The sequence below is a fragment of the Heptranchias perlo genome, unplaced genomic scaffold (genome assembly GCF_035084215.1).
Source record: "Heptranchias perlo isolate sHepPer1 unplaced genomic scaffold, sHepPer1.hap1 HAP1_SCAFFOLD_1338, whole genome shotgun sequence".
Taxonomy (NCBI): Eukaryota; Metazoa; Chordata; class Chondrichthyes; order Hexanchiformes; family Hexanchidae; genus Heptranchias; species Heptranchias perlo.
In genome coordinates this window covers 7,891-20,286 of record NW_027138578.1, presented here as the reverse complement: position 1 = coordinate 20,286, position 12,396 = coordinate 7,891, and the positions used below count along the sequence as shown (strand labels likewise).

Sequence of the window (12,396 nt, the reverse complement as noted above, 5' to 3'; positions counted from 1 at the left end):
GTTTGGGAGACGCTGTCGAAGAAGCCTTGGCGAGTTGCTGCAGTGCATCCTGTGGATGGTACACACTAAAGCCACGGTGCGACGGTGGTGAAGGGAGTGAATGTTTAGGGTGGTGGATGGGGTGCCAATCAAGCGGGCTGCTTTGTCCTGGATGGTGTCGAGCTTCTTGAGTGTTGTTGGTTTTAGTGGAATGCACTTTGGGTCATTCCTTCTGGCAAAATTCAAAGACTGTTGAACCTCAATGGGATTGGGAATCTGCATGCGTTAACCATCCCCCCCGCCTCTTTTTAATTCCTTTTCTGACATATGCCAAAAGGAGCCAGCTTGAGCTGCAGCTGGGATCGATGCAGCAGGTTTGGAGAGAGACAATTTGTTTCCATGCCTTTCCCACCTCCATGCGTTTCTCCTGCTTGTTGATTGACTCCCCCTGCAGTATAGAATAGGTAGTTTCACCAACAGGAAGTTACTGCCTTTGAATGATCTGAGCCAGCTTCTAATTAAATTAACATACACAGTGCCAAATTGGGCCTGAATTGAAATTGGGAGGGACTACTGATTAATTGAATGTATTGCGACTGGTGTGCATGAATGTACCCAGTCTATGCTGGAAAGGAGGCACAGAGAGCTGGCTGAATGATCATACTGTGGCTTAAGGGTCTGAAATGCAATGTGGGGGAAAATGACGTGGTTAATTGCGGTCTTGGCTGTCGGCTCGTGTGTTAATCAGCTCAGATCTCATACTGTGTGCTCTGGTGCAGCAAGTTGCTAGTTAACATGCATGCTCATTCAAACTTTAAATAAGGTTCATCACCACTGGCTATTACTTTTAAAAAAACATGCTCTTAAAACACAAGCCAATAATTGAATTCTAGTGTATTTATATTGTAAACCACTTTGACTGGAAACTGTTCTGAATGTGTTAGGGCAGCTGGTGCTCGAAATTCACCCCACTGCTTTACAGGGTGGATTTCGGAACAAGATTGCACATGTGCAGTTCTTTAAAAGGTTCGAATGCAATAGAGTTCCCACCACGGACCTTCTCCAATGTCAGGGGAAAGTTCAAACAGCACCAAGATGACGTGGCTGAGTTTGAACCTCCTTGCAGGCAGGACTAAAGGACAGTATGCAGCATCCAGTTGCACCTGATTGTTTACTGCAGGTAGTGTCGCAGCAGCAGCACAGGAACAAACTATGTCTTTGGCTGGGGGGGCCGGGAGCCGGGGGGGGGCGGGGTGGGAAGAGAGAGCCTCTTCATGACTGTGTCACAAGCACTGCCTCCATGAACAGTGGAGGTATGGTCACCCTCAGCATCGGTGTCCTAACTTAAATGAAGCATAACTGCCCGAGTCAGCAAACTAGGTTTCCACATGAATACTAATAAACTATTTAAATGAATGCTCACATGCTATTATTACATTAAAACTTTGAACTGCAGTCCTCCATTACCACTGGTATTGGCTAAATCTGGTATTGCTGAAGACAGAAAATCCAATTAAATAAAAGATCCAAATCTATCATTTTCCCCGAGTGTCTACAGTGAAGGAGCAAATTATTGACATAGGGTATTATTAACATTGTATATGTAAAATAAGCACGGCCTCAATAACACGCTAAACATATTAAGAAAAAGAGACATTTCAGAAATACGTGAGATCTTATTGTGACATGCTGTTCAACATGCCAAGTCACTGTCCAGCCCCTTTTTAAAGATGGCCATTCTTTCACACCAGGACAAATCCCAAGCCTTTGAGTCAGCCTCCAGCTCCCTGCCCGTCCTCACACTGAACCAGATGGTAACACAACCTTGGCATTCTGCTCGACCTTGAGCTAACCTCTTTGACCACATCTGATCAGTCACCTATATTGCAATTTTCCATTGTCTTCTTGTGCTCCTACCTCTCTTCCCAAGCTGGTTGATCTTCCCCAGGCATGTGTCCGAGTCTTCAATTTTACTAAGCTGAGAAGTTATTTAGCAAAAATGGACTGGAAACAGCTACTTGAAGGTAAATTAGTGTCAGAGCAGTGGGAGGCATTCACGGGAGAGATTGTGAGGGTTCAGAACAAACGTGTCCCCACAAAGAAAAAAGTTGGGACTGCCAAATCAAGAGCCCCCTGGATGACAAGCAGCATTACAGGGTAGGATACAGCAAAAAAGGGAAACTTACGTCAGATACCGAGAGCTCAATACTGCAGAAAGCCGATCGGAGTATAGAAAGTGCAGGGGTGAAATTAAAAAGGAAATTAGGAAAGCAAAGAGAGGGCATGAAAAAATACTGGCAAGTAAAATCAAGGAAAACCCAAAGATGTTTTATAAATACATAAAGAGCAAGAGAATAAATAAAGAGTAGGGCCTATTAGAAACCTGTGTGTGGAGGAATCAGGGGGAAAACTCTCCAGTGGCTGGAGTCATACCTAGCACAAAGGAAGATGGTAGTGGTTGTTGGAGGCCAATCATCTCAGCCCCAGGACATTGCTGCAGGAGTTCCTCAGGTCAATGTCCTAGGCCCAACTATCTTCAGCTGCTTCATCAATGACCTTCCCTCCATCATAAGGTCAGAAATGGGGATGTTCGCTGATGATTACAGTGTTCAGTTCCATTTGCAACCCCTGAGATAATGAAGCAGTCCATGCCCACATGCAGCAAGACCTGGACAACATCCAGGCATGGGCTGATAAGTGGCAAGTAACATTCACACCAGACAAGTGCCAGGCAATGACCATCTCCAACGAGAGAGTCTAACCACCTCCTCTTGACATTCAACGGCATTACCATCGCTAAATCTCCCACCATCAACATCCTGGAGGTCACCATTGACCAGAAACTGAACTGGACCAGCCATATAAATACTGTGGCTACAAGAGCAGGCCAGAGGCTGGGTATTCTGCGGCGAGTGACTCACCTCCTGACTCCCCAAAGCCTTTCCACCATCTACAAGGGACAAGTCAGGACTGTGATGGAATACTCTCCACTTGCCTGGATGATTGCAGCTCCAACAACATTCAAGAAGCTCAACACCATCCAGGACAAAGCAGCCTGCTTGATTGGCACCCCAATCCACCACCCTAAACATTCACTCCCTTCACCACCGGCGTACAGTGGCTGCAGCGTGTACCATCCACAGGATGCACTGCAGCAACTCGTCAAGGCTTCTTCGACAGCACCTCTCAAACCCGCGACATCTACCACCTAGAAGGACAAGGGCACATGGGAACAACACCACCTGCACGTTCCCCTCCAAGTCACAAAACATCCTGACTTGGAAATATATCGCCGTTGGGTCAAAATCCTGCAACTCCCTTTCTAACAGCACTGTGGGAGAACCTTCACCACACGGACTGCAGCAGTTCAAGAAGGCGTCACACCACCACCTTCTCAAGGACAATTAGGGATGGGCAATAAATGCTGGCCTCGCCAGCGATGCCCACATCCCATGAACGAATAAAAAAAATAAGATGTGGGTATGGTTCTAAATGAATACTCTGCGTCTGTCTTCACAAAAAAGAGGGAAAATGCAGACATTGTAGTTAAGGAGGAGGAGTGTGAAATATTGGATGGGATAAACATAGTGAGAGAGGAAGTATTAAGGGAATTAGCATCTTTGAAAGTAGATAAATCGCCAGGCCCAGATGAAATGTATCCCAGGCTGTTAAGAGAAGCAAGGGAGGAAATAGCGGAGGCTCTCACCATCATTTTCCAATCCTCCCTGGCTACAGACGTGGCGCTGGAGGATTGGAAGACATTTAATGTTGTACCGTTGTTTAAGAAGGGAAAAAGAGATAGACCGAGTAATTACAGGCCAGTAAGTCTAACCTCGGTGGTGGGCAAATTATTGGAATCAATTCTGAGGGACAGCATGAATCATCATTTAGAAAGGCACCGGTTAATCAAGGACAGTCAGCATGGATTTGTTACGGGAAGGTCGTGTCTGACTAACTTGATTGAATTTTTTGAGGAGGTAACAAGGAGGGTCGATGAGGGTAATGCGTTTGATGTAGTGAATATGGATTTTAGCAAGGCTTTTGACAAGGTCCCACATGGCAGACTGGTCAAAAAAGTAAAAGCCCATGGGGTCCAAGGGAAAGTGGCCAGTTGGATCCAAAATTGTCTCAGTGGCAGGAAGCAAAGCGTAGTGGTTGATGGGTGTTTTTCAACTGGAAGGCTGTTTCCAGTGCGGTTCCTCAAGGCTCGGTACGAGGTCCCTTGCTTTTTGTGGTATATATTAATAATTTGGACTTGAATGTGGGGAGCTGGATCAAGAAGTTTGCCGACAATACAAAAATTGGGCATGTGGTTGATAGTGAGGAGGAAAGCTATAGACTGCAGGAAGATATCAATGGACTGGTCAGGTGGGCAGAAAAGTGGCAAATGGAATTCAATCCAGAGAAGCGTGAGGTAATGCATTTTGGGAGGGCAAACATGGCAATGGAGTACACAGATCCCTGAAGGTAGCAGGACATGTAGATATGGTGGTTAAAAAGGCATACGAGATACTTTCCTTTATTAGCCGAGGCACAGAATATAAGAGCAGGGAGGTTATGCTGGAACTGTATAAAACACTAGTTAGACCACAGCTTGAATACTGCGTACAGTTATGATCACCACATTACAGGAAAGATGTGATTGCACTAGAGAGGGTACAGAGGAGATTTACGAGGATGTTGCCAGGGCTGGAGAATTTTAGCTATGAGAAAAGATTGGATAGGCTGGGGTTGTTTTCTTTGAAACAAAAGAGGCTGAGGGGAGATTTAATTGAGGTATATAAAATTATGACTGGATTAGATCGAGTGGATAGGGAGGACCTATTTTCCTTAGCAGAGGGGGTCAGTTAACAGGGAGCATAGGTTTAAAGTAATTGGTAGAAGGATTAGAGGGGAGCTGAGGAAAATTTCTTTCCATCCAGAGGGAGGTGGGGGTCTGGAACTCACTGCCTGAAAGGGTGGCAGAGGCAGAAACCCTCAACTCATTTAAGAAGTTCTTGGATGTGCACTTGAAGTGCCGTAAGTTACAGGGCTACGGATCAAGTGCTGGAAATTGGGATTAAGATGGAAAGCTCTCTTTCATCCGGCACAGATATGATGGGCCGAATGGCCTCCTTCTATGCCATAACTGTCTATGATTCCATACACCTTTTACTCCTCCAACTCTGCACGACTGCTCATCCACCCTACCACCAATGCAGATTATTTTTTCCATTGCTACACCCCGTGACTTTGGAAACCAGGCCCAACAGCAGAATAACTGCTCAACTTCACTATCTAGTGAAATATCAGAACAATTTCCACTGTTTGTGTTCACTTTCCACATGGGGTAATACATGGAATAGTATCAAGGAAATGCAGGAAAAATTCCAGCAACAATTCAAGGAAGATAGCAACAACTTGCATTTATAACGTCTCAAAGTTCTTTATGGGGGGGGGGGGGGCGGGAGGGAATTAGAAGAAATAGGAGTAGATAAGGGAATGGGCACCAAGCAATGGTGGGAGAGATTGGAAGAAACAAGTGAAAACTTGGTAGGAAAGATGGATTTTGAGGTTTTTAGAATTGGAGAGAAGATGAAAGACTGATGCTTAGCGAGAGAGTTCCAGAGGGTAAAGTTGTCTGGAGGCTCTGCCACTAAAGATGGGCTGAAGAAGGGAGGGGTGGAAAGCAAAAAACGCCAGAGAGTCAGAGGACTAAAAGATGTAGGAGGGTATAGAAGGCTGGAAGAGGTTGCAGAGTTATGGTGAGATGAGGCCATGGAGGGATTTGAAGATGAGAATCTTAAATTTCATGTGCTAGGGCACTGGGAGCCAATGTAAGGCAGTGAGAAATGAGGTGAATGGCACGCAGGACTTGGTGTGGGACAGAATGTGGGCAGCTGCACTTTGGACTAGTTGGAGTTTATGAAGGGTAAAGGATGAGCGGCCCTTGAGGAGGACATCAGAGAGATCGAGGCTAGAGGATGAGTTTCAGCAGTGGAGGGTCTGAGGTAGGGGCGAAGGTGGGCAATGCTGCAGCGATGGTTATGCTTACTCTTTAAATGAGGACGCCTCAAAAACACTTTTGTGTTTAAAAACTGCAATCACCATCGGCTGTAGTTAGCAATATAAACCGTATTAATTTATCTTGCTTCAGCAGCAGAGGAGACCCATTTCTTCCATGGATCTTAGGAGCTGCTGCTATATTTGTCAACTCATAATGGACAATGGGGTTGTTTGGATGTGTAAATGGGGGAGCGCAGTGATGGGGGGCCACTAAAGTGCTTTTTTCCCGAAATTTGGTCTGAAATACGAACCACATTTTAAGAAATTTTGAAGACTTTAGAAATCAGAGGAATGCAAACAAATATCAATCTTCTGAAAGTTCATTATGCTAATGTAAAGCAACATTGCCTGGTTTGACTTCAGGCCCAGCCAGAGTGCACCACAGAGGTACTGACTGAATATGCTAATATGGCTCGATCTCCAGCGGTTTCATGTCACTTACTGTCACTCATGGCATTCCCTACAGACTGTCTGCTAACGAGGGCAGGAAAGTTCATTCAAGAAAGGTACTGCGCAAGAAGTGCAATCATTTCTGGACTGAGGAGAATAATTAATCACTTATTTGTTCAAGGTCAGACGAGGGGACTCTGCGCAGTGCTGTGTGCATCTTGCATATATTGCAGCACCATTCCACACATGGCTCGGAAACAGCATTTTCTCTGGAATTCACAACACAACAGCACTAGCCTGATGGCTCAGTTGGTGGAGACAGCCTCTGAATGAGTATTTCAGCTCACATTCGACTGGCTCACCGTGTGGTTCGCACATCACAAATGACCATGTGAATGAGACACTGAATGAGAGCCAGCGTTTGTGAAACCACAGCCCAGCAGGAGTCAACAACTTCAGGAGAGATGGGGAGAAACTCGACAAAAAAAGAAACATTTTAAAACCTGGAATGACAGAAAGGCTTCCTGCTATTAATACAATCTTTTATTATCCCATCGCACAAAAATAATTCAATCATTAAAAAAACCGAGCATTTATACAGCACCTTTCATGTCCACAGAATATCTCAAAATATTTTACAGCCAATGAGTTATGTTTGAAGTGTAGTCACTGTTGTTATGTGGACAAATCTGGCAGCCAATTTGTTCACAGCAAGGTCCCACAAACAGACAACCCCATTTAATTTTTTTTTGTGGCGTTGGTTAAGGGGTAAATGTTGGCCAGAACAACTCCCCTGCTTTTCTTTGAGTTGTGCCATGGGACCTTTTTACCTGAGGCCTCCGTTTAATGCCTCATCCAACAGATGGCATCTCCAACAATGCAGCAGTCCTTCAGTACTATACTGAAATGCCAATCTAGATTAATGTAAGGAATCTTACAACACCAGGTTATCTAGATTAAGTACCCAAGTCTCTGGAGTAGGATTTGAACCCAGGGCTTTCTGACTTAGAGGCAAGGGTGCTACGACTGATCCAAGCTGGCACCAAATGTAAATTAATAAAAAAAATTCTCTCTCAAATTAAAAAAACTCATTAAAATATGTTCTGTAAAAATGAATAAAATACATGCTTGCTTGCTTGCTGCCTCTGTGTGTAAATTCATTCTCTGCTTTGATACAGTCCTTGCGCAGTCCTGGAAAAGACCAGGCACAATCCCCAGTCAGTATGAGTTTGTTCATCTCACCCAGAGTAGTTAGTGGAGAGTCCTGGGATCAGGAACACGTGGAAAATCAATCTCTCCTGAAATGTACCCCAGCAGGAATTAATGTCTTCAAGGAAGGACAGATAAAATTGGGAGGGGGAGGGAGGGGGGAAAACAAAGGCGTCAAGAGTTTCAGTGATGTTGCTATGAGTCGGTTAGTTAAGAATTTGAGTTGCACGAGAGTGCAGTTTGTGGTGCATCGGCATGCTCAGTCATGGTCTCAAAAATTTGTTTATTTGTGCTCAAATTTTCTACGTGGCAAAATCCTAACTTCTGGCCAGCCATAAGGGAGCGGGTCACAACCCAATGAAGGAAATTTGGTTTTGTGTTTAAAAAACATCAAAGGGAATTACCACCAGAGAATGAAAATGCATCACTCGAGAACCTCTACAACTCTCGGGCACATCACAAAGAACACCACAACACCCACCCATGCACGCAAACATGGTACCTCCTATTGTTCGGTTAAACACAGAGCTCTGGGAGCAGGTCACCTGCCTGCACTCTCTGGTAACGAACAGTAACATATTGGGAGGGAGGGGCCAGGGAGGACACAAATGGAAAGGGAAAAAATGGTTTGAGGTCGAACTGCTTCAGAATTTGCAAACTAATTAAATTATCTGCTGCAAAAACATAATGCATGTGAATTCTGTATGCATCGCCTCACTCACTCAATATATTTAATGGTTTGAAATGGAAGATTTATAGTCTGACAGGTTGCAAATCCAGTCACTCTTGAGGCAGATACTACAATTAAGCCTGATCGTGAATGTGAGGTTACTTGTGTTTTAAAATACAGTCACAGCAGTTTTCAAATAAAATCTCAGGAGTCACTCAGCTGGTCCAAATTCCCTTTCCTAAACAGCAAATAAGAAAGGCCTAAAAGGAACTCTCTTACATTGTCTTAACTCTATGTACCTATTATTTAGCCTTTTGAAATTTTTATCCCAGTCCGAGCATCACATTAAATTTTCGGATTTAACATGGGTTTGTTTATGGACAGTTTGGTGAAATGATAGCTGTATGATCACTCCCAGCTCCTAAAAGAAGGATGATTTAATGCCTGCCTCTGAATATCCTGCAGCTGTTAGATCGGCTGAGATACCTCTGCCACTTTCCTTTTTACTTCCCTCTGCTTCCTTGCTTTATTGCTTTCTTTATCGCGCAGTCATTTGGCCTTCTGTTCAGTTTTTCTCCATTTTCCTTCTTCTGTCTGCCTGCATTTGTTTTTACTCTTCTTTGTGCTGTCCTGTCTGTGTAACTCTCTCACCCTCCCTCCCCCAGGGACAGTCTGTTTATCAGCTCCTTGTTCGGTCGGCAGCACACCTTCTGTTCTCACACCAATCTTTTTGAGTTCTTTGAATCCAAGGGGTCAGACAGGAAAGGTCAAGGCTTTAATCAGACCCTTTGGGAAATATAGGCAATGCAACACAGCTTGCTGGTTGTCTTTACGCCATTTCAGTTAACCAATACTGTACACAGCGCATTAAGAACCTACCACCCTATCTTTAAAAAGACACAAACAATTACCAGAACAATTTTCCATTAAAAATATGTATTGAAATGTATAGGCTCCTGGCTGAAGGATTCTTATGAAGAACTTCCTTCCGGATTTAATGAGGTTGCACAAACAGCTTGGATTTTTCAGTCCATAAGGAATATTTAAACTGGTTTCAAGCAGTAATAAAATCTGGTTTCCTGGCATGCCTAGCCTTTTCTTCCTTATGTTGTACCTCCAGCAAATTTCATCCAAATAAAGGAGATACTACAGTTATGTCAACAACATTTCACCCATGCAGTGGAATTCTGCATCAGGACTGTTCTCAGTCTCAGTTACAGACGAAGATTGAGAAACTGGAGGAGTCAGACCTCACCCACCTACAACAAAGCCATTTCTCTCATGACTACCTTCACGGTTTTCTGATCCCATTCTTTTCAGGCACTCCTGGTTAGATGAGCCAAGTCTGATTAGATGAGCCTTTCAGCCATCAATTCCATCTGTTTTCTTAAAAAAAAATCTCACGTTCACATCTGTACGTTTTCCAAATTGAAAGAAATAGCAGGGATTCATTCTATTTAAAATAGCTTTGTGAAGAATATTTAATTGAATATCTCAGATGGAGGTTAACCGCAAAAATGGAGAAGGCCCAAATCTTTCCTATCTGGTTTAATTTGTTCCAAACAAAACCTTATTTCCTGCTTAAGATCGGGTGGTTTTTGTCTCTCAGTTGCCCTAGACTACCTCTGAAGAAGGGGAAGGCGTTCTGCAAGTTAAAATAAAATCAAAACGTCCATATTTAGCTTATACAATTTGCAGTGTTGCCTTCTTGAGAGGACCATGCAGTTAGCAGGACCACACTTAAGGCACTTAGTCCTCAAAGGCCTCTAATTTAGGTCTCCTCAGCGCAAATAATTCCCTCTGAAAATCCCAATCTTCAATTGAAGACCAAGTATTAGGTCTCCCCTCTCCTATGGGGAAGTGCCCTTCCTTCGCTCAGGCCCCCTTCCTCCCTCCCGAAAACAGTGAATCCTCAATCAGTAACAATGAATCACCAATCATCAGTAACAGTGAATCACCAGCACAAACTTGTGTCGTCCCATTTCGCAACGCAGCCTGCTGAAGCACCAACACATGGTCAATTCAACAGAATTTTCAAACATCAAATCTTCCCAATGAAAGATGTTAGATTTATTATTAAGTTAGGGACATGGTAAAGATTTCTGAATAAATAGGCATGAATCACATTCCTTAAATATCACTGTGACAGGCTATTTTGACATGAAGTAAAACCAGATAATAAAGCTGACAAGATAATTCTTACTTTTCAAAAAACAGGCGATAATTGCATCCGACAGTAGTTCGTAGAGGGGGCCAGTGTTGCTTGGCACCTGTCAGCTGCTCAAGTGTAACTGCGCAGCTTAAATACAGTTACAAATGACAGTCCAGAGTGCAGCCCATATGTGCATCCAAATGATGTGCCACAGAAGGGTACAAAATGGATTCCTGCTTGCAGAGTATGTTCCTGATGTCTGTCAAGTTGAAGCCAGCTGGGTGTGGTGAAGGACAGTGATCGTGATAAACTTATCAGTGACCAGTTCACTGGCCAGGGTATGATTCAGAGATAGGAAACCAAAAACAGAAGAATGAAAATGAATTTATAAAAAGCAGAGGAAGTGATTGTTAAGGGCATTTTTCAGCATCACATTCTACAGCCTTCGCTCAGCTTAATGATAATGAAAATCCCTAACTGCTATGAAACAATCTTTGCTGTTGTGATGTGTGTGCAAGCTCCCAGTCAATGTTGGATTCCAGTCAACATCTATCAATCGTATATTACATTTTAAGAGTAGCTTTTTTCAGAAATGTCACACTTTCCCTGGTCTTCTCTCCCTAAACATCTTCTGTGGCTGTGTGTAAGATCTGCATGTGGCCTCTGGCAATGCAGCTCAGGAAGTAGCCACCAGGAGGCAGGCAAGAGCAGGACAACTCCCTGTTCAATTTTCTACTCATTCCTGTGGGAAAAATCCTAACAGTCACTCCATATCCCATCATCAATGGCACATTATACTGCAGCTCCTAGAAGCAGATACATTGCATCATCCCTTCTGAACAGTCTGTCCGACTGATGTTATCCTATAAAGTCTGACTTGATTTAAAACATTACATTTAGCTTTTACAGGATGCTCAGTCACCACTAGTCGATTAAAAAATAAATGAAGCTCCTAACTATGGGGAATATAAATCACCTGTGCCTGCAGCCTGATGATAATAAGAACATAAGAAATAGGAGCAGGAGTAGGTCAAATGGCCCCTCGAGCCTGCTCCGCCATTCAATAAGATCATGGCTGATCTTCGACCACAACTTCACTTTCCCGCCCGATCCCCAGAGTCCAAAAATCTATCGATCTCAGTCTTGAATATACTCAACGACTGATCATCCACAGCCCTCTGGGATAGAGAATTCCAAAGATTCACAACCTTCTGAGTGAAGAAATTCCTCCTCATCTCAGTCTTAAATGTCCAACCTCTTATCCTGGGACTATGCCCCCTAGTTCTAGACTCTCCAGCCAGGGGAAACAGACTCTCAGCATCTACCCTGTCTAGCCCTCTCAGAATCTTATATATTTCAATGAGATCACCTCTCATTCTTCTAAACTCCAGAGAGTATAGGCCCATTCAACTCAATCTCTCCTCATAGGACAACCCTCTCATTTCATAATCTACCCATGACCCGAACAGATCACACGCAACACCTCAATCCTGAGGTCATTAGGATAGCCCTGTAAAAAAGGCACTCTTCCTATCACAGTTAGAGTCCAGTTAGGTGATGAAACAGTACCTCAAAGCAGAAGTCCTGCCCCAGGATGCTACTGTGCAAAGGTTTAACAAAGACATCCTGCTCCATGCTTAATTCCAAAGACTCAACCGCACTGCCAGGACTCAGCAGAGATTCATGGGAACGAGATTCTTTCAATTTTGGTAAAGCACGGGACCTGCAATCAACAAGAAAAGAATAAATTATGGCAAAATGCATCACCTAGAACATAAAAAACAAAAAGGTAATGTACCATAAACTTCCTGTACAGCAAAGAAAATTACAATCAATAATAGAATTATGGATCATCATATTTATGTTTGCACTATGTGAATGCATACAGGGTAATTTAATTTTGAAGTCTCTCTCTTTCAATACGGCCCATTTCCAACCAAGAGTGAGCAGA

The 12,396-nt window shown here is 43.6% G+C and overlaps 1 protein-coding gene across 1 annotated transcript in view; it reads right to left on the bottom strand.

Annotated features, from left to right (window-relative positions):
- LOC137308575 (ras GTPase-activating protein nGAP) overlaps positions 1–12,168 on the bottom strand; it is a gene marked incomplete at both ends in the record, with an annotated part of 33,485 nt that extends 21,317 nt beyond the window's left edge. Inside the window, one exon of the mRNA XM_067977190.1 lies at positions 12,015–12,168. Coding sequence (XP_067833291.1) covers positions 12,015–12,168 — 154 coding nt within the window. The remainder of the gene's footprint in view (positions 1–12,014) is intronic.
- Between the last annotated feature and the right edge of the window lie 228 nt (positions 12,169–12,396).